General features: G+C 45.3%; 1 protein-coding gene across 11 annotated transcripts in view; it reads left to right on the top strand.

Moving 5' to 3' along the window:
* Positions 1-8,693: 8,693 nt before the first annotated feature.
* SAP130 (Sin3A associated protein 130) overlaps positions 8,694-22,382 on the top strand; it is a 91,351-nt gene continuing 77,662 nt past the window's right edge. For 5 of the 11 annotated variants that reach the window (XM_032145661.2, XM_032145666.2, XM_032145660.2 and 2 more), the window contains exons 1-5: positions 8,694-8,814; positions 10,449-10,566; positions 18,884-19,119; positions 20,251-20,409; positions 21,888-21,999. In XM_032145661.2, the coding sequence (XP_032001552.1) occupies positions 10,455-10,566; positions 18,884-19,119; positions 20,251-20,409; positions 21,888-21,999 (619 nt within the window). In that variant the 5' untranslated portion in view covers positions 8,694-8,814; positions 10,449-10,454. Of the gene's footprint in view, positions 8,815-9,440; positions 9,653-10,448; positions 10,567-18,883; positions 19,120-20,250; positions 20,410-21,887; positions 22,000-22,382 lie in introns of those variants that run through there. The other 6 variants (XM_032145658.2, XM_032145664.2, XM_032145657.2 and 3 more) reach the window with 3 other exon arrangements.

Genomic DNA, 22,382 nt, shown 5'->3' with positions numbered 1-22,382 from the left:
AGAGAAACAAAGAACTGGAAGAACAGGGAATTAAAAACTTTTGAAGAGGAATTTATCATCTCTGATGCTAGGAAGGTCAAAAGACAGTTGACCAATATCTGAATTAGAGGTGTTACAACAAAAATGTGGATGTAAATAAAAAACAAAATTCTAAGTCCTCCAACTGACTGAATGGAGCCCCATCTCCACCAAGGGGACCCAAAGACACCTGAAAAACTAGTTCACGCCGTGACAGGAACGGGAGGTTTGGACATGCCTCATTGTACTCTCCTTCCCTTCCAATTTGGGCACAACTGACCAGCATTAACATTGAAACAGAGATCATAAGACTGACAAAACAGATTATCTGTAGCAAGAAAATAGCAAATTCCAACCTGACTCTAGTATATCATGACATGACAAAGAAGGAAATGAAAATATTTTACCTCAAAATTATTTCTTTGCCATACTTTGAGATGACCCTGCAAAGCCATATTTTGCAGGGAGAAATTTGCATCTGTGAAAAATCTCTATTAATATAACTAGATTTTTTTCCCCTTGCAGGTCCTCCCAATCCTGAAGAGAGTAACTGAGAGTTTAGCACCCTTTAAAGGTCTAAATAAGAAGCATTTGGCCAGGCACGGTGGCTCACACTTGTAATCCCAGCACTTTGGGAGGCCAAGGCAAGTGGATCACTTGAAGTCAGGAGTTTGAGACCAGCCTGGGCAACATGGTGAAACCCTGAAACCCTGTTTACTAAAAATACAAAAAAAACAAAACATTTGCCATCTCTCTCTAAGAGTGACCACATATGTAGACTTCATCTACATAGTAAGAATCTTGAGCTCCACAATCCCTGATCTTAATCCAAAGAGTCCGTTCTATTGATTCCAGGTCTTTAGATAATCACTTTTTTTGTGGGGGAGGTGGTTGGAGGGAACAGGGTCTCACTATGTTGCCCAGGCTGGAGTACAATGGCATGATCTTAGCTCACCGAAGCCTAGATCTCCTGGGCTCCAGTGATGCCTCCACCGCCCTCAGCCTCCTGAGTAGCTAGGACTATAGACATGCACCACCATGCCTGGCTTTTGTTTTTGTTTTTTTTTTGGTAGAAACAGGGTTTCACCATGTTGCCCAGCCAGGTCTCAATCTCTTGGGCTTTAGGGATCCTCCCACCTTGGCATACCAAAGTGCTGGAATTACAGGCATATCCCAACATGCCTGGCTAGATAATAACTTATCTCTTTCAACCAATTGCCAATCAGAAAATCTTTTAATCTGGCTGGACACAGTGGTTCATTCCTGTAATCCCAGCAGGTTGGGAAGCTGAAGCAGGTGGATTGCTTGAGCCCAGGAGTTCAAGACCAGCCTGGGCAACATGGCGAAAACTTGTCTCTACTGAAAATACAATAACAGCAAAAAATTAGCCAGGCATGGTTACACATGTCTGTAGTCTCAGCTACTGCAGAGGATGATGTGGGAGGATCACCTGAGAGCAGGAGATTGAGGTTGCAGCAAGCCATTATCACACCACTGCAGTCCAGCCTGGGCAACAGAGTAAGACCCTGTCTCAACAACAACAAAAAGAAAATCTTTGAATCCACCTATAACCTGTAAGCACTCCTTCCCCTGCTTCAAGTTTTTCTGCCTTTCCAGATGGAACTAATGTATACATCACATGTATTGGTTGATGTCATCCATCTCCCTAAAACACATACAACCAAGCTGTAACTCAACCACCTTGGGCACACGTTCTCAGGACCACTTGAGATTGTGCCTCAGGCCATCATTACTCATATTTTGCTCAGAATAAACCTGTTTAAATATGTTACAGAGTTTGGGCCGGGTGTGGTGGCTCACACCTGTAATCCCAGCACTTTGGGAGGCCAAGGCAGGCATATCACCTGAGGTGAGGAGTTTGAGACCAGTCTGGCCAACATAGTGAAACCCTGTTTCTACTAAAAATACAAAACTAGGCCGGGAGAGGTGGCTCACGCCTGTAATCCCAGCACTTTGGGAGGCCGAGGCTGGTGGATCATGAGGTCAGGAGATCGAGACCATCCTGGCTAACATGGTGAAACCCTGTCTCTACTAAAAATACCAAAAAAAAAAAAATTAGCTGGCCGTGGTGGCAGGCACCTGTAGTCCCAGCTACTCCAGAGGCTGAGGCAGGAGAATGGCATGAACCAGGGAGGTGGAGCTTGCAGTGAGCCAAGATCACACCACTGCACTCCAGCCTGGGTGACAGAGCAAAAATAATAATAATAATAAAAATAAAATACAAAATTAAGGCTGGTGGCAGGCAATCCGGAGGTAAAGGCGGAGATCATTGAACCGGAGGCAGGTTGCAGTGTGAGTGGGCCATGAAACCTGGGTGACAGTGAGACTCTGTCAAAAAATAAAATAAAATTTACAGATTTGGTTTTTTTTTTTTTTTTTGTCACCCAGGCTGGAATGCAGTGGCGCCATCTCGGGTCACTGCAACCTCTGCCATTCAGGTTCAAGGGATTCTTATGCCTCAGCCTCCCCAGTAGCTGGGACTATAGGTCCACGCTGCCACATCTGGCTAATTTTTGTATTTTTTAGTAGAGACAGAGTTTCCTCATGTTGGCCAGACTGGTCTCGAACTCCTGACCTCAAGTCATCTGCCAGCCTCAGCCTCCCAAAGTGCTGGGATTACAGGTGTGGGCCACCATGCCTGGCCAAGTTTGGCTTTTTTTGTCAACATAGGTACTATGGTATATAAAAATATTATGGTAAGAAAACAAGCCAGGCATGGTGGCTCATGCCTGTAATCCCAGCATTTCAAGAGGCCGAGGTGGGAAGATTGATTGAGCATAGGAGTTCAAGACCAGATTGGGCAACATATCAAGACCCCATCTCTACAAAAAAAAAGTATGTTATATACTTTTATACAACTGGCAGAGCAGTAGTTTTGTTTGTTGTTTTGTCTTTTAAAATAGATACGACAGCCGGGTACACTGGCTCAAGCCTGTAATCCCAGCACTTTGGGAAGCGGAGGCAGGAGGATCACCTAAGGTCAGGAGTTCAAGACCAGCCTGGCCAACATGGTGAAACTCCATCTCTATTAAAAATACAAAAATTAGCCAGGCATGGTGGTGCACACTTGTAATCCCAGCTACTCAGGAGGCTGAGACAGGAGAATCGCTTGAACCCAGGAGGTGGAGGTTGCAGTGAGCCGAGATCACGCCACTGCACTCTAGCCTGGGTGACAGAGCAAGACTGTGTCTTGAAAAAAAAAAATTAAAATAGATATGGCTTCTCACTATGCTGCCCAGGCTGGTCTCGAACTCCTTGGCTCAAGTGATCCTCTTGCCTCAGCCTCTCAAAGTGCTGGGATTGCAGGCATGAGCCACCACACCTGGCTCAGTAGTTTTGTTTACACCAACATTACCACAAATATATGAATAATGCTTTGCAGTAGATATTATGACAGCTAGAAGGTCACTAGATGACAGGAATTTTTCAGCTCCATTATAAGCTCATGGAACTAGTCATATATGCAGTCTGTCCCTGAGCAGAACATTGCTACGGACCACATGGCTGTATAAGTTAACATTGTACAGGAAGTGCCATCCGACCACCTCTGCCATTTGCCATCGGTTAGTAGAAAGTTGCAGGTCCTACCCACACTCAAGGCAAAGGAATGATCCCTTTGCCTTGGTTCCTACATAAGGATAGGACCACTGGGAAGAGATCATGGGGGACCATCCTAGAGTCTCCTGCCACACCTGGCATAGGTGCTGCTGGGGTGGGGACAGTGGTATAGAATGTGACACCAGGAAGAGAGAGACTCTTGAGTTTGCCCAGGGTAATAAACAGACGGAAGTTATAAAAACAATGGATACGGGCAAGCTCAAAAGCAACACATCCTTTATGTGTATAGCTCATTTAATCTACACAACAAGCTGGAGATAAATAAGGGTATGCTCATGTTACACGAATGACCTGGAAGAAACAAGGATTTCCTTGACTGGGAGGTTGAGTCAAGGGGAGTATTTGGACAGAGGGCAACTGCAGAGAGTCAGTATCATTAGACTGCTCATGCAGTGACTAAGTGAGAACCATCTGGGTCCGATGGTAAAGAGGCCTACCAAAGTGTAATTACCTGGCTGACTCTGGGCACTCTGCCTATGAGTTAGCCCTGCTCCACAATAAAAAGTTCAATAAAAAGTTGCAGGCTACTACCACCAGTTTGCCCTGGAATTCTTAAAAACAAAATTTTTTAAGAGGAAAAAAATGCAACGAAGTGTTGGATCACCTAATGGGTTCTTTCTGTCCACTGTACAGACAAAATCAATCCACTGAGACCTTGGCATTACAGCAGAGAAAGTGTTTAATTGACAGGAGGTGGGCAACAGGGAAGAATTAGATTTATCACTCAAACCAGTCTCCCTGAAGGCTCAGAGCTTAGGGTTTTTATGAACAATTTGGTAAGCAGGGGGGATAGGGAATGAGTGCTACTGATTGGTTGGGGATGAAATCATAGAGGTATGGAAAACATTCCTCGTGTGCTGAGTCTGCCTCTAGGTAGGGCCACGGGACCAGTAGAGCCATGAGACACAAATTCAGATCGGATCAGTATGAAAGATATCTCAAAAAAAAATCTTTACAACAGTGATGTTATCTATAGGAGCAATTGGGGAAGTCATAAATCTGAGACCTCTGGCCACGTGACTCCTGAGCAGTAAGGGATTACAGAAACTGACTACATTTTAGCAGAGTTCAGGCCCCTCTCATAATCCTATTCTTGTGGTCTTTTGTTGGTTTACAAAGGTGGTTTTGGCCCCCAAGCAAGGAGGGGGTTAGTTTTAGAAAGGGACTATTATCATCCTTGCTTTCAAGTTAAACTATAAACTCTGAAACGTAGCTTGGTCTATACCCAGGAATAACCAAAGACAGCATGGAGGTCAGAAGTAGGATGGAGTCAACCATGTTAGATATCTCTCACTGTCACGATTTTGCGCAAGTGGTTTCAATCACATCACCAAGTCTCAGGGACCATTTGCTGACATCTGACTGACTTCCACAGAACAGACATAGAGAATCTGCTTTCTCTAGAAAATCACCAAGCAGATATGATGCCTGTTGTATCTTTGCTGAATCCATTCAAAAGATCATGGGTGGACAACACTTTTTTTAAAAATTTTTTATTTTTTGAGACTGAGTCTTGCTTTGTCACCCAGGCTGCAGTGTAGTGGTGCAGTCTTGGTTCACTGCAACCTCCGCCTCCCAAGTTCAATGATTCTCCTGCCTCAGCCTCCCATGTAGCTGGGATTAATTTTTGTATTGTTGTACTTTTAGTAGAGATGGAGTTTCACCCTGTTGGCTAGGCTGGTCTCGAACTCCTGACTTCAAGTGATCTGTCTGGCTTAGCCTCCCAAAGTGCTAGGATTACAGGTGTAAGCCACCGCGCCTGGACAATTTTCCAGAACCTCAAATACTAATAAGCTCCTGAAACTGGCATAGAGCTTGAATACTTGAGGAGTGTAGAAGGTTCAGTCTGGCTGGGGCACAAGGTGTGTTTTCTGCACACCAAGCTCAGTTGATGGGAATTCTAAACCGTAGTGATAAAAGATGGGTGAAGCACCTGTTTTCCTTTAAGTGTCCACTATGTGCAGGACCAGAGACATGGATGAATAAAGCCGTAGCTGCTGTCCCAAGTAACTCAGGAAAACTCCAATTTCAATCATATAATAACGCCGATGTGTTTGTGATTATATTTAGCAAACATTTATTGAATGCTTCCTGGATCTAAAACTCTGTTGACAGGAGATATAAAGATAAATAATTTCTCTCTTTGCCTACTCCAGGAGGAATATGGGCAGACACAGATCAGTGCTCTAAGAGAGGTATTGAGGAAGTTCTATGGAAATATTCTAGAGGGTGGGGAAAAGAGAGGAATTGGAGGAAGGCTTCTTGCAGAAGAGAAACGGTTTTCTTTCCGGTTAGGCATTATAGAATTGGCAGAACTCTTCTAGATGATTGCTGAGCATCCTAGCCTATTAGAAGACACTTCAGGCCAGAGCAAAATGCTGGAAGCCAAACTGCGCAGATAACTAGTAGAAACTGTTGTTGGCAGAGTATCCAGTTTTTGGAGAGGTAGGAGAGACTAAATTATTAAGGCCTTTGGATAATGGGCATAGGGATTTGGAATATATTCTGAAGATACGGAAACACCGTGTACGGGAAAGATAGATCCAGATTAGAGATTTAGAAAAAGAATTCTGGAGGACATAGTGGGTGTAGGAAGAGATTTCAGTGGGGGCAGCAGCATTGCTGCAATTCAGATAAATAATGACAGCTTGAGCCACAGCTATGGAAACAATAGAAAAGGAGGCAGAAGCGCATATCAATGTAATATGGTGGCTGTGGGAGATGGAAGAGTGTGAAACAACATATATGAAGCTGAAGACAGAAAGCATGGTGATGCCAGTAAGTAAACCCAGGTATCAAGGGGAGTACATAGGTGAGGCAAATCAATAAAGGTGTTCCATACATTAACTCTGAGGGGCTTGTAAGGCTTCTGTGTGGATTGGCCCATCAGGCGGAAATACAGGTATACAACTCAGAGAGGTCACCTATGCATAGGTAACATTTTCAAAGATATTTGAGGCTGGGTGTAGTGGTTTATGCCTATAATGCCAGCACATTGGGAGGCCGAGGTGGGCAGATCGCTTAAGCCCAGGAGTTCGAGACCAGCCTGGGCCTATGGTGGAACTCTGTTTCCACAAAAAAAAAACAAAACATATATATATACACATATACACACACACACACGTAATATACATATATATACACACACATATATACATATATACACATACAATTCCATCTCAAAAATATATATTTATATATTTATATATGAATATATTTTATATATAATATATATTTTTGAGACAGAGTTTCGCTCTTGTTGCCCAGGCTGGAGTGCAATGGCTCGATCTGGGCTCACAGCAACTTCTGCTTCCCGAGTTCAAGCGACTTTCCTGCCTTAGCCTCCCGAGTAGCTGGGATTACAGGAATTTGCCACCACTCCCAGCTAATTTTGTATCTTTAGTAGAGACGGGGTTTTTCCATGTTGGTCAGGCCGGTCTCAAACTCCCAACCTCAGGTGATCCGCCTGCCTCGGCCTCCCAAAGTGCTGGGATTACAGGCGTCAGCCATGTGCCCAGCATATATATATATATATATATACACATATGTTTAGCGGGGTGTGGTGGCATGCACCTGCAGTCCTGGCTACTCAGGAGGCTGAGGCAAGAGGTTAGTTGAGCCCAGGAAGTCAAGGCTGCAATGAGCTGTGATCATGCCACTGGACTTCAGCTTGGGCTGAACTGAGAACCCGTCTCAAAAAAACAAAAAACAAAAAGGATGACATTTGAAACTGTGGAAATACATTAAACCATTTAGGAAGGCAGTATAGCATTAGCGTGTTGGAGCCCTGAAGAATGCTGTATTTATGAGAAAGAGGACGTACAATGGAGCTTGAGATAGGAGTAGAAGCAGGAGACAGCCTAGTTCTAGAGGCCACGGGAAGATATGAGGAGGAATTACTACTGGTCAGTAAGCTAAACAAGATGAGATCTAAGTGAGGACCGATGGGTTTGAAGTTGAGTAGGTGTTGGCAACTTTTGGGGAGCAGTCTGAGAAGAGTGGCAACTCCAAAAGGGATAAGGACTGCCTAGGCGGAGAGGAGGCTGAAGTCTATCACAGCAGTCACTCTTCAGAAGTTTGAGAATGAAGGGAAGAAGGTGGAAAAGGAAAGTGGCTTGAAGAGGAGGAGTATCTGAGACTCATCCCTGGGCTATAGCCAGGAGCTACTCTCTTCTAACCAAGCAGTTGTCTTACACAGCTGTGCATGATAGGAAGAGGGGGGTCTGAGCCCCATTTATTTCCTAACTAACCACAAAACTCCAGGCCTAAATTACCATTTGGTAAGGGAAGAGGGAGACTTAATCTCTTATCAGACGCAAATATGGCCTCAAAAGATATGGCTAAGTCTTCTACAGGTGCATAAACTCCAACCCTGAACCCCAAACAAAATGACAAAACTGCCCCCCTCAGCTCCTTTATAATCCGGAAAGCGCGCGCAGGTGCGCCCCGGCCGCCCAGAGCCCTGCGCCCTGCCGGCCTGCTTTCACAGAGCCGCGCCCGCGCTGCGCCTGGCGGCTCCCGCCGCGCGTAGGCTGTGCCGACCACGGTCCCCGGTGGGGACACCGAGTCCCACTCGCGGCACAGGGAGGCGGGCACCGTCACGACACTGGCCCGGCCCGCGGATCCCTTGGCCGCCGCAGTTGGCCTCCATTACCCTTTCCCGAGCCGCGCCTCCCCCCGGGGAAAATGAAACCCAGTGCCCTCAGGTTAAGGCACAGGGTGGGATCCACTGTCTTCTCACTTAGCCAAGAGAAAAGGCAGAACCGACTTCAGACAGCAAAGGGGTGTGTTACCCTGGCCGGGTCGACTGCGGCCCCGCCCCGGCGCTCTCCACCTCCTTCGCGGCCCGCCCTCCTGGCTCCCGCGACTACATTTCCCAGAGGACGCCGCGGCGCAGAGGGGCGGGCCCGTCCGCTCTCCCGCTCATGACCACCGGCGACTGGCTGACTCGGCAGGGGGCGGGGCCTGCGCCAGCCAATAGACGGGAGGCTCGTTACGGCGGCGGAAGCAGCGGCGCTGGAGTGAGGGGTGGGGGGCAGAGTGCTAGCTCCCCGGCGGTGGCTGCGAGTCCGGAGCCTGGGGACGTCGGCCCCGCAGACGGAGAGCGCGCGGGAGCGAGCTCAAGGCGGCGCGGCGGCCACTGGGCGCAGCACTCAGGTAATGGCGGGACGGGCGCCCGGGAGGGAAGGGGAGGAGACGAGGGGGCGGGGCGGCCGAGCCGGGCTGCAGCGTCCGTCCCGTTGCGCGTCCCCGGGGAAGGGCAGAGGATCCTCGTCTCCTGCGGCTCGGACCGCGGCTCTTTCGCGAGCTGGGCACGGCGGTTGGGCCGGCGACAGGGGCTGGGTGTCCTGTGGCGAGGAAGGGAGAGGCACCGGGAGGGGTGGGCTGACCCGGGCGTGGGGGCGTGGCGGACGTGGGCCTTGGCGGGGAAGCAGAGCGGCCGGGGGAGCGCGGGCGGGCGGGCGGCCCAGGGAGTTTGGCTCGTAGAGCAGTTTAAAGTGACTCTCCACATCCGGGCCCTGCGCCCGCCGCTTTCAGACCCTGGCCGAGGCGGGGCCTCCCCGCTCCCCGCCCCCCTCGCCGGGGGCGGCTGTCTTCTTCTGTCATTGGCTCAGCCTCGAGGGGTTTGGGCCGCCCCGGCCAGGCTCGCGCCTGATTGGCTGGCGGTCGGCGGGAGGGTGGGGCGGGCTCTGAGCTTGCAGGTCGCTGTGGATTGGTCCCGGGCCTCCACTGACGCGCCGGGCGTGGGGCCAATGGGCGGGCGGGGGAGGCAGGGGCAGGTTTTCGGGGGAAGAGGACTGAGAGCACAGCCGCGGCCGGGTGGCGGGGGTGAGTGGGGCCAGCGGGGCTGGACAGCGGCGGGCCCCGGGCGCCGCCGCCGCGATCCCTCCCCGCGCCCGCCGAGCACATCGCCGCCGCCGAGATGGGCCCTCCGCGGCACCCCCAGGCCGGCGAGATAGAAGCGGGCGGTGCGGGCGGCGGGCGGCGGCTACAGGTAAAGAGGCACAGTGCTCGTCTTGTGGTCGGGTCCCCAGATCGCCCGTCCGCACCCCCACCCCGGAGACGGGGGGTCTCACACTCCGAGGTGTCTGGAAACCGGCGTCCTCCGGTCTCAGCGGGGGCTTCGCGGTGGGGTGGGGTTGCGGGCGAATCAGGGGAGATCGCTTGGCTCCTGAGAGAAAAGCGGGGGGCGATTTTAGGGAAGATGGAGAAGGTGTAGGGTCCTCTGGCTCTGTGAGGGGGTCTGTGAAAGGGAAAGAAAAGGAAATCCGTAAATGGAGGCCTTTGCCGAAAAGCACTGGAGAATTCCTTTTGCATCAGGTCTGGATGTAAGATATCCGATCCTTTCTTAGGGCTGGATATCTTCCTCCGAATGTTCCTATGACATACTAATCACAGTTCTGTTCACCTTGTTGTGAGATTTGAGTGTTTCAAAGAGACATGCCATTTTCCATAAAACTTTACACAGAGAAATACACATGCATTGTGGTAATACCTGTCATGTGACTCTTGTACAGGATTCAATGGTGATTTTTTTAGCATAGCAATCCACAAGTATTTATGGAGGGTCATAGTACCCGCCAGCTCCGTATAAACAGTATTGGTAGAAAACTTAGGTAGTTTAGATAATGTCTGCATTTATATTGATCCGAAGTTATTGTTTTTAAATAAATGATGCAGCATTTGCTTTTCCAGGGGACTATCTCATAGGTACTAAAGATGCTTTAATTTCTCAGTATTGATTCAGATCTCAGAATCTAGTAATAACCATATAACTGTATGTACTACAGGTGGAAATGAGTTCTCAACAGTTTCCTCGGTTAGGAGCCCCTTCTACTGGGCTGAGCCAGGCCCCTTCTCAGATTGCAAACAGTGGTTCTGCTGGATTGATAAACCCAGCTGCTACAGGTGAGATATGTAATATTCTAATATATTTCTTCCTACTTTAAGAATATTACCAGTTTTCTAACTTAAAAATTAGCAGATTCCTTCTAGGATTTTAGTAAATTCTTGTTTCTTGAATTTGAAGAAAGGGTATATTACTATTCTAATTTAAACAAGGCTTTCTTTCCTTCCTATTTTAATCACTTCATTCACATAGAGTACACATGCAACTTACAGCAGAGCGTGCCTGTAAGAACTATTTTTGAAATGCATTAATATATTCTTGTTTAATTAATGTCCAGGAGTATAGCATTAGTGCTGTGAGGGAACCCAGAGGTGTTTACGGAACAGATCTTGCCTTTTGGGAGTTCATTATCTAGGAAAAGAAGTGGAAAACAAAGGATATGCGGTTTCCCTGTGGTGTCTGTGGGGGATTGTTTCCAGGACCCACCTCAGATACCAAAATCCATGATGCTCCACTTTCTGATGTAAAATGGTATAGTGTTTGCATATTACCTATACCTATCCTCCAGTATATTTTAAATCACCTCTAGATTACTTGTAATACCTACTACAACATAAATGGTATGTAAATAGTTGTTATACTGTATTGCTAAGGGAATAATGACAAGAGAAAAAAGTCTGTCTGTGCTTAGTACAGATGCAACCAGGTTTTTTTTTCCCCCCTGAATATTTAACATCCAAAGTTGGTTGAATTCACATCAGAGAATCCATGGATACAGAGGGCTGATTGTATACACATAGATAAAACTTGGTTTTTAGTCTTACACCCTTTGAGTGGTAGAAATTAGTGGTTCTCAGTGACGGGTGTTTGGGGAGGTGATTTTTCCTCCAGGGGAATACTTGGCAATATCTAAAGATGGTTTGGTTGTCACAACTAAAGAGTACTATTGGCATCTGATAGGTAGAGGCCAGGGATACTGCTTAACATCCTACAAGGTAATGGGAAGCCCCCCACATCAGAGAAGTATCCAGTCCAGTCAGCAGTGCTGAAGTTGAGGAATTCCTTCAAATACTCTTTTTCTCTATGTATTAAGTAAATATATAACATTGCAAAGTGAAATAAATGCTTTTCTATTCCTTTTTCTTCACCACTCAATTCTGGTGTTCCTTATGGTAAATGATACCACTGTCTACTCATTGCTCAAACCAGTAGCTGAGGCCTTTTTTTTTTTTTTTTTTGCGCAACAGGGTCTCACTCTGTCACTCAAGCGGGAGTACAGTGGGATAATCACAGCTCACTGCAGCCTTGATCTTTTGGGCTGCCCAGCTAATTTTACTTTTTAAAAATTTTTTGAGACAGAGTGTCACTCTGTGGCCCAGGCTGGAGTGCAGTGGCGCGATCTCAGCTCACTGCAGTCTGTGCCTCCTGGGTTTAAGTGATTCTCATGCTTCAGCCTCTGAGTAGCTGGGATTACAGGCATGCGCTACCATGCCTGGGTAATTTTTTGTTGTTGTTGTATTTTTAGTAGAGACAGGGTTTCACCATGTTGGCCAGGCTAATCTCGGACTCCAGACCTCAAGTGATCCACCCTCCTTGGCCTCCCAAAGTGCTGGGATTACAGGCATGAGCCACCACACCCAGCCACATGTTCAGCTAATTTTAAATTTTTTTGTAAAGAGGGGATCTCACAATGTTGCCCAAGCTGGTCTCAAACTCCTGGACTCAAGTAATCCTCCGTTCTCAGCCTCCCAAAGTGTTAGGATCACAGGTATGAGTCATTGTGCTGGGCTGGAGGCATCTTTAATTGCTCTGAGTTTTCTTATGAGCTGTGGCCCTTGTCTAATGTTCCAGCCTCATTTCTCACTATTTAGCCTTCCTCCTGCCAACTTAATTTTTTTTTTCCAATGGAGATGGAGTCTTGCTGTGTTGACCAGGCTTGTCTCAAACTCCCGGCCTTGGGGTATCCTCCTGCCTAGGCCTCCCAAAGTTCTGGGATTACAGGTGTGAGCCACTTGCGTGGCCGCCAACTTAGTTTTTGTTATAAATTTATTTTAGTTCTCTTTAGACTTGAAGTGACTTTAAGCTACTTTATGACTCCTGCTCCATGGTATCTACTCGTATTTCTAAATAAATGATTTAAAAGTTCCCAATTTCATGACTTTGGGACTTTGCACATTCTTTTCCTTTTGCCATAGTCCTCCTTCTTCCTTTCCATATACTTACTTATTTGGCTAATTCCTTCTTTTTTCAAGTTTCAACTTAGATGTTATTTTCTCTAGAAGAAAATTATTATTATTATTATTCTCTAGAATAACAGAAGACTGTCTTCCACAAAAACTCAGGTAGAGGATCTAGAAATAGAACCAGATATATATAGCCAATTGATTTTTGATAAAAGTTCCTAAGTAATTCAATAGGGAAATGATAGTCTTCTTTTTTTTTTTTTGAAACGGAGTCTCGCTCTGTCTCCCAGGCTGGAGTGCAGTAGCATGATCTCGGCTCACTGCAAGCTCCGCCTCCCAGGTTCACGCCATTCTCCTCCCTCAGCCTCCTGAGTAACTGGGACTACAGGCACCCGCCACCGTGCCCGGCTAATTTTTTGTATTTTTTAGTAGAGACAGTGTTTCACTGTGTTAGCCAGGATGGTCTCAATCTGACCTCTTAATCTGCCCATCTCGGCCTCCCAAAGTGCTGAGATTACAGGCATGAGCCACCGCGCCTGATAGTCTTTTCAGTAAAATGGTGCTGGAAGATCATAACATCTTTATGGGGGAAGAAAGGCTGGGTGTGGTAGGCTCATGCCTGTTACCCCAGCACCATGGGAGGCCAAGGCAGGTGGATCGCTTTGAGCTCAGGAGTTTGAGATAAGCCTGGGCAACCTGGCAAATCCCCGTTTCTAAAACAAATACAAAAATTAGCCGAGGCCAGGCTAATTTTACAGTGGCTCATACCTGTAATCCTAGCACTTTGGGAGGCTGAGGTGGGCAGATCACCTGAGGGCGGGAGTTCGAGACCAGCTTGGCCAACGTGGTGAAACCTGTCTCTACTAAAAATACAAAAATTAGCTGGGCGTGGTGGTGGGTGCCGGTAATCCCGGCTAATCGGGAGGCTGAGGCAGGACAATCACTTGAACTTGGGAGGCAGAGCTTGCAGTGAGCCAAGATCGTGCCACTGCACTTCAGCCTGGGCAACAGAGCAAGATTCCGTCTCAAAAAAAAAAAAATTAGCCGGGTGTGATGGCTCATGCCTATAGTCCCAGCTACTTGAGAGGCTGAGGTGGGAGGATCGCTTGAGCCTGGGAAGCGGAGGTTGCAGTGACCTGAGATGTTACCACTGCACCCTAGCCTGGGTGACGGAGTGAGATCCTGTCTCCAGGGAAAAAAAAAACAAGAACTTACAACGCAGTAGTAAAAAGACAAACAACCTGATTTTTTTTTAAAACGGGAAAATATTTGAGTAGATACAGAAGAGCTAGATAAATCCCAAAGAAGCACATGAGAAGATGCTCACCATTATTAATCCTCAGGGCAGTGCAAATTAAAACCACTGTGAGAAACTACTGCACATCCAGTAGAAAGACTGAAATTACAAAGACTGACAATACCAAGTGTTGGTATGGTTGTGGCACAAATAGAACTCATACTTTATTGTTGGGAATGCAAAATGGCTAGCCACTTCAAGAAACAATTTGGCAACATCTTATAAAATTAAATATACACTTAGCACACCACTGAGCAATCTCATTCCATAGGTATTTATCAAAGGTAAATGAAAATGTATGTTTATACAAGGACTTATATTCACATGTTCATAGAAACTGTATTCATAATAGCCAAAACAGGGTTCTCACCAAATGTGTATCAGATGGTGACTGGATAAGCAAATTGTTGTGTGTCCATCCGTGCAGTGGAATACTATTTGGCAATAAAAAGGACCAGACTACCAATACACATAACATTATAGATAACCCTCAGTAACATTACACTAAGGAGAGAATCCAGATACATAGGACTACAGATGGTATGATTGTGTTATATGAAATTCCAGAAAAGACTATGCCATAGTGACAGAAAGCAGATCAGTGGTTTCTGGAGAATAGAGGTTGGGGGGAGGGAATGGACTACAAAGGGGTATAAATGAACTTATTGGAGTAACAGGAAATGATCTGTATCATGATTGTGTTATACCGCTGTATACTTTTGCGAACATTTATCTAACATTACACAAAGAATTAGTGAATTTTATATGTAAATTGTACCTCAGTAAAGCTAATTGATTAAAATGGACAAAAACAAGCACGTCACTAAAGAAGATATATATGAATGGGCTGGGATCACATAAAAAGATGTTCAATATTACTAGTCATCATGGAAATGCTAATTAAAACTACAGTGAGACACACACTACAACCCACTAGAATGGCTGTATATCAAGCATGAGTAAGGAAGAGAAGCAGCTGGAACTCTTGTATACTCTAATGGGAACAGACAATGCTACAACCACTTTGGAAATGACTTCGGCAAAGTTAAACATATACTTACCATTTGACCCAACCATTCTGCTCCTTGGTGTTACTGAGGATATTTGTAAAAAAATTATTGAACTTTTCTTGTAAACCAGTGATGTTATTCTATGTAATTTATTCCCCAATAAAGAGGTTTTATAGATCAAAATTTTTAAAATTCTGAATGACCTGGGAGAAAAGTCAATATATAGTGAAAAAGAAAATGTATATCAGTCTTTTCTTTCCTCTCTGTTTTTTTGTTTTTTGTTGTTTTTTTTTTTTTTTTTTTTTTTTTTTTTTTTTTTTTTTTTTTTTTTTTTTTTTTTTTTTTTTTGAGATGGAGTCTCGCTCTTTTGCCCACGCTGGAGTGCAGTGGCGCGATGTCGGCTCACTGCAACCTCCACCTTCCAGGTTCCAGCAATTCTGCTGCCTCAGCCTCCCCAGTAGCTGGGACTATAGGCGCCCACCACCATGCCCGGCTAATTTTTGTATTTTTAGTAGAGACAGGGTTTCACCATATTGGCCAGGCTGGTCTCAAACTCCTGACCTTGTGATCCGCCCACCTTGGCCTCCCAAAGTGCTGGGATTACAGGCTTGAGCCACCGCGCCCAGCCACATCAGTCTTCATCCAGCACTTGTACTTTTAGAAATTTTTTCCTGAAGAGATCACTGGACAAGATTGTTGATAAAAGCAAAAATTTGGAAATAACCTAAAAGCCCATCAATGATACAGTGATTTTAAAAGCTATAGTACATCTATACAATAGAATCCCATTTCACTTTTTTTTTTTTTTTTTTTGAGACAGAGTCTTGCTTCGTTGCCCAGGCTGGAGTGCACAGTCTTGGCTCGCCGCTGCAACCTCTGCCTCCTGGGTTCAAGCGATTCTTCCGCCTCAGCCTCCCGAGTAGGTGGGATTACAGGCAACCGCCATCATGCCCGGCTAATTTTTGTATTTTTGTGGAGACGGGGTTTCACCATGTTGGATGATGGTCTCGAACTCCTGACCTCAGGTGATCTACCTGCCTCAGCCTCCCAAAGTGCTGGGATTATAGGCGTGAGCCACTGTGCCCGGCCCCATTTCACCTTTAAAAAATCATGCAGTATTCTCTACTCAGTAGTTCCACTCCTAGGTATATATTGAGTAGAAGTGATACATATGTTCACCAAAAGACATGTACAAGAACATTACTAGCACTATTCAAAATAGGAAAAAACTGAAAACTAAAGTGCCTCTGAAGAGTCAGATGGATAATTTGTACGTTACTCATGTGTCGTACTATATACAGCATTGAGAATGAAAGATCTACAGCTGTGTACACTAATGTGGATGAATCTCATACCTGTAAGTGAAAGAGGCGAAGCACAATAGAGTGTATTTGTTATGAGTCTGTTTATGTAAAGTTCAAAAACATACAATACTAATCTATAGTGTTACAAGGTAGAAGATTGATTTCCTTGGGAGGATAGTGGCTAGAATAGGGCCAAACTAATTTGGGTCTCTGGGGGACGAATAATGTTTTCTGTCTTGAGCTGAGTGCTATTTACTCAGGTTTATTCAGTTTATGAAAGTCCATTGAGCCGTACAGCTAACATTTGTGCACTTATCTTTATGAAAATCATACTTCAAGGAAAAAAAGTCAAATGAATAAAAACCCAAAATTTAAGAGGCGAGAACTGTCACCAAAACTTTAAGTGTTGGTGCATTTGTGGGGTAAGTTTGGGGGCAACATTACTTTGTTTATGGTACTCCAAATAATTTAAATTCTCTACGTAAGTAAATATTATCTTTATGCTCAGAGAAAATATTATTATTTTGGAAAAGTTATAGACAAATATGAGTTAGTAGTTTCACAAGCTCTTCCTTTATTACATTAGTATTGTTCTCTTGATTTTTTTCCACTTAATTTTTTTTTTTTTTTTGACACAGTGTCTTGCTCTTGTCCCCCAGGCTGGAGTGCAGCGGCAGGATCTCCCAACCTCTGCCTCCTGGGCTCAAGCAATTCTCTGGCCTCAGCCTCCTGAGTATCTGGGATTACAGGTGTGCACCATCACACCTGGCTATTTTTTGTATTTTTAGTAGACACAGGGTTTCACCATGTTGGCCAGGCTGATCTCGAACTCCTGACCTCAAGTGATCTCCCCACCTTGGCCTCCCAAAGTGCTGGGATTACAGACATGAGCCACCACGCCCGGCCTCCACTGAATTTTTAAATACTTAATTTTTAAATAGGCCAGGTGCAGTGGCTCACACCTGTAATCTCAGCACTTTGGGAGGCCAGAGGTGGGAGAACACTTGATCCCAGGTATTCAAGACCAGACCAGGCAACATAGTGGAACTCTGTCTTCATAAAAAAATAAAAGAATTAGCCAGGCGTGGTGGCGTGCACCTGTAGTCCTAGCTGCTTGGGCAGCTGAAGCAGAGGATCACTTGAGTCCAGGAGTTTGAAGCTGCAGTGAGCTGATATCCTGCCACTGCATTACAGCCTGGGAGACAGAGCGAGACTTTGTCTCAAAAAAATTTTTTTTTTAATTAAAAAAAAACTTAAATAGATTATGTTTTCTGGTAGTCCAAAACACCAAAAGAAAAAGAGTGTACAGTGGAAAATATCTCTCCTATCTCTGTCCCTCAGTTTTGAAAAATTGTATGTTCTTAAAGTTAGGAACTGTACTTAAAATATCTTTTTTTTTTCTTTTTTTTGAGATGGAGCCTCACTCTGTTACCCAGGCAGGAGTGCAGTGGCGCAATCTCAGCTCACTGCAACCTCCCATCTCCCGGGTTTAAGTGATTCTCCTGCCTCATCTTCCCTAGTAGCTGAGATTATAGGTGTGTACCACCATGCCCGGCTAATTTTTTTGTATTTTTAGTAGAGACAGGGTTTCACCATGTTGGTCAGGCTGGTCTGGAACTCCTGACCTCAAATGATCCGCCTGCCTTGGCTTCCCAAAGTGCTAGGATTACAGGCGTGAGCTGCTGTGCTCAATCCCCCACCACCTTGTTTTTTTTTTTTTTTTTTGAGACAGAGTCTCACTGTGTCATCCAAGCTGGAGTGCAGTGGCACAATCATGGCTAGGCTCACTGCAGCCTTGACCTCCCAGGGTTGTGAGCCTCCTCCCTCTGCCTCCAGTATAGCTGGGATTACGGGTGCATGCCACCATTCCCATTTAATTTTTAAATTTTTTACAGAGATGGAGTCTTACTGTGTTGCCAAGGCTGGTCTTGAACTCCTGGGTTCAAGGGATCTGCTTGGCCTCTCAAAATGCTAGGATTGCAGGTGCAAGCCACTACACCAGCCATACTGGTTTTTGTTTTTTGTTTTTTTTTTTTTTTTTGGAGACAGTCTTCTCTCTCGCCCAGGCTAGAGTGCAGTGATGCAATCTTGGCTCACTGCAACCTCCGCCTTTTGGGCTCAGGCAATCCTCCCACCTTAGCCTCCCAAGTAGCTGGGATTACAAAAAGTGGTTTTTGTTTTTGTTTTGTATTTTTAGTAGAGATAGGGTTTTGCCATGTTGGCCAGCATAAAATATCTTTTTAATGTCAGGCTTTTATAACTTCTTCAGAGGATGTTTGAAATGAAATTGTCTTACATCCTGTATTGTACTTTTAACTATTTCGACTCATTTTAGATGATTTTCAGATAGTTTATTCATAAGGCTACAATATCCAGAATAAATTCTATATTTCACAGTTGTAGCTCTTTTGTCTGATGTCCATCAGGAGAATCCAGTGCCCACATTGACCTTGTTAAGAAAACACAAGGAAATGGCCACTTTGTCAATCCTGAGATTTAACTTCAGGTGCCACTCTTGTCTGTGCTGCTATCTTACACTGGGAGACTGTGACATACTGTCTCACTCTTAATGTCTTTACTAGTCAATGATGAATCTGGTCGAGATTCTGAAGTCAGTGCCAGGGAGCACATGAGTTCCAGCAGCTCCCTCCAGTCCCGGGAGGAGAAGCAAGAGCCTGTTGTGGTAAGGCCCTATCCACAGGTGCAGATGTTGTCGACACACCATGCTGTCGCATCAGCCACACCTGTTGCAGTGACAGCCCCGCCAGCACACCTGACGCCAGCAGTGCCACTTTCATTTTCGGAGGGACTTATGAAGGTAATGGAGAGGGTTAAAACTTCACACCGAACCAGAGCTCAAGACTGGCTGTTTGTAACAATTTGTACAAAATCTTAAGCTGTATCTTAGGATCATATTTCATTTTTTCTTTATGACCTATGAGTTCAGCTCCTTTCTGTAACTCAGCCCTGATTTTCTGCAGTGTCTTGTCTTGTGCTGCTAGGCAGTTGGCATCATAGGATCTTTGCTGTTATCCATTTTGGTATTGATATTATTCAACTTATGGGCATGTTAAGTTAGATATAATCTTGAAGGGACCCTCTTTTTTTTTTTTTAAGCCAATCAGATTTAGCAGTGGGGGCTTAATGACACTAATGTTTTGTTTTTGTTTTTGTTTGAGACGGAGTCTTTCTCTGTCATCCAGGCTGGAGTGCAGTGGTGCGATCTCAGCTCACTGCAACTTCCACCTCCAAGGTTCAAGCAGTTCTCCAGCCTCAGCCTCCCAAGTAGCTGGGATTACAGGCGCACGTCACCACGCCTGGCTAATTTTTGTATTTTTAGTAGAGATGGGGTTTCACCATGTTGGCCAGGCTGGTCTCAAACTCCTGGCCTCAAGTGATCTGCCCGCCTTAGCTTCCCAGATTGCTGGGATTACAGTCGTGAGCCACTGTGCCCAGCTGACAGTAATGTTATAAGTTCAGATAACCCAGTACCATGGGACCAAGTGGAGTGGCACTCTTCTTTAAGGTTTGTTTTAATAACTGGTTAATTTGGGGGTTTCTGAGAATATTGCCTGTGTATTACCTTGGGGTTATGTTTCAGTTACTGGGAGTTTTGTTCAATCCACCCAAACTTGGGAGGCAGCATCATGTAGAAGAAAGGGTGTGGGCTGTGAGCCATACAGCTCTGGGCTTTATTCCCAGTTCTACTTCTTACTGTGTGTGTGGCTTTGAGCAAGTCAGTTAGCCTTGCTTTGTGTGTTTCTTTATCTGTGAAATAGAAATGCTAGTACTTAATGGAAACACTGTGATGCTAATAGATAAAATGTATAAAGCTTATGGCATCTTTCCTGGCACTTTCCAGGTTCGATTTGTGTACTTTTAATTGTGGATTCAAACGCATCACCAGTATGAGGCCATTGATATGTTTTGTGTGGTTTTCTGTTTGCAGCCGCCCCCGAAGCCCACCATGCCTAGCCGTCCCATTGCTCCTGCTCCACCTTCTACCCTGTCACTTCCCCCCAAGGTTCCAGGGCAGGTTACCGTTACCATGGAGAGTAGCATCCCTCAAGCTTCAGCCATTCCTGTGGCAACAATCAGTGGACAACAGGTTTTTCCTTCCTTTTAATTTGCTGATTTTCGAACTGAAATGCCAAACTGCTGATCATGATTTATTGAATGCTAGCAGTACCTTAGGCACGGTAATAAAAAAAGATTAAACAGTCACTGATACCTGCAAGTGAAGATAGTAGGTTTGAGAGAGAAGGATAACTGTAAAGGGAGGAGAAGCCAGTATCCATAGTGGTTATTTAGTCAGAATTTATTGAGTAGCTACTAGATGCTCGATTCGACCCTCATTGTGATATATAAATCTAGATAAAACAGTCTGTGTCCTTGAGGAGTCCGGAGTCCGGTTCGTGTTTGGTTTTAGTGTCAAGAACCTCCTCCCGGGGGTAGGCAGTGCTGCTCTGTGGTTTCTCTGAGGAGAGCACATGTGCATCTCTTAGGATAGGTTACCTCAAGCAGCTCTCTAGTTGCAAACTTTTTTTTTTTTCTTTTTTTTTGAGACAGAATCTCACGGTGTCACCCAGGCTGGAGTGCAGTGGTGCAATCTTGGCTCACTGCAACCTCCACCTCCCGTGTTCAAGCGATTCTCTTGCCTCAGCCTCCTGAGTAGCTGGGATTAGAAGTGTGCGCCACCACGCCCAGCTAATTTTTTTATTTTAATAGAGATGGGGTTTCACCATGTTGGCCAGGCTGGTCTCCAACTCCTGACCTCAAATGATCTGCCTGCCTCGGCCTCCCAAAGTGCTGGGATTACAGGCATGAGCCACCGCACCCAGCCTTAGTTGCAAACATTTATTTTGAAGTCTTCTGTTTTAAGGTTTTTTTGTGAAATTTTGCAATCCTACTCTGCTGTGTACTTGATTAATTATTTTACATTTTTTACCTGGGGAAAAAACTAAATCTAAAAACTTTCCCTTCACATTTTCAAGAAAAATTTATATCCCAAAGAGGTGTACTGTGTTTTTTCCTTTTGTCATACTGCTGAGTACTCTCAGAAGTACCAGAACCCTTAGCTGAGAAGCCCTGACCTCTGTGGTTTGGGAGAATGTAAGGGACATTTCAGGGTTGAACTGAAGAACTGGTAGGGGAGCACCTGTTGGATACTAACTGACATTTACTTAGAAATGACAAAGCTTAAAGAATGGATGGATGCAGTGGTATGTAAAGGAAATAGTGAGAATGGGAAAAAAAAATAAGCATTTGGCCAGGACAGAGAAAACAAGTGTGAAAGGTAATATTACAGATGAGAGTTTCTAAACGTAGATATCAAAGCATATTATCTGTTATTATGTGGGCCTGCAGCAGTTGTGGGGTCCTCATACTTCTCACATGCCTGTTAGCACCATTCATAGTACGGTATGGCATTAAAAGTAGCTCAAGCTGAATGTCCTTAGCCCTTTCCCTTGGGATACTCGCTATCTAAAAGAAACAACCTGACCCACATTTGGAGGCAGGTGACTTCCTAAAGGCAATGGCTAAGACCAAACATGTAAAAATAACGTTCTATCCTCTTTCTTTCAGGGCCATCCCAGTAACCTGCATCACATCATGACTACAAATGTGCAAATGTCTATCATCCGCAGCAATGCTCCTGGGCCCCCTCTTCACATTGGAGCTTCTCATTTACCTCGAGGTAACGACTTGCAAGTTTTGTTCAAACTCTCAAAATGCAATAGTAGATACACGTTTGGTAAAATATATAACATAGAATGTATCTAGAATCAGCTTGTTAAAGTTGCAGGACAACAGTCTGCAGAACCGTGAACCAAATAAATAAAAGAAAAAAAGGCCAGGTGCTGTGGTTCATGTCTATAAACCCAACACTTTGGGAGGCTGAGGTGGTAGGTTCACTTGAGTCCAGGAATTTGAGACCAGCCTGGGCAACATGGCGAAACCCTGTCTCTACAAAAATACAAAAAATTAGCCAGGTGTGGTGGCATGCGTCTGTAGTCCCAGCTACTCAGGAGGCTGAGATGGGAGGATGGCACTCAGGAGGCTGAGATGGGAGGATGGCAC

Source organism: Hylobates moloch, unplaced genomic scaffold (assembly GCF_009828535.3).
Source record: "Hylobates moloch isolate HMO894 unplaced genomic scaffold, HMol_V3 SCAFFOLD_24, whole genome shotgun sequence".
Taxonomy (NCBI): Eukaryota; Metazoa; Chordata; class Mammalia; order Primates; family Hylobatidae; genus Hylobates; species Hylobates moloch.
This window is presented reverse-complemented; position numbering and strand designations above follow the sequence as displayed.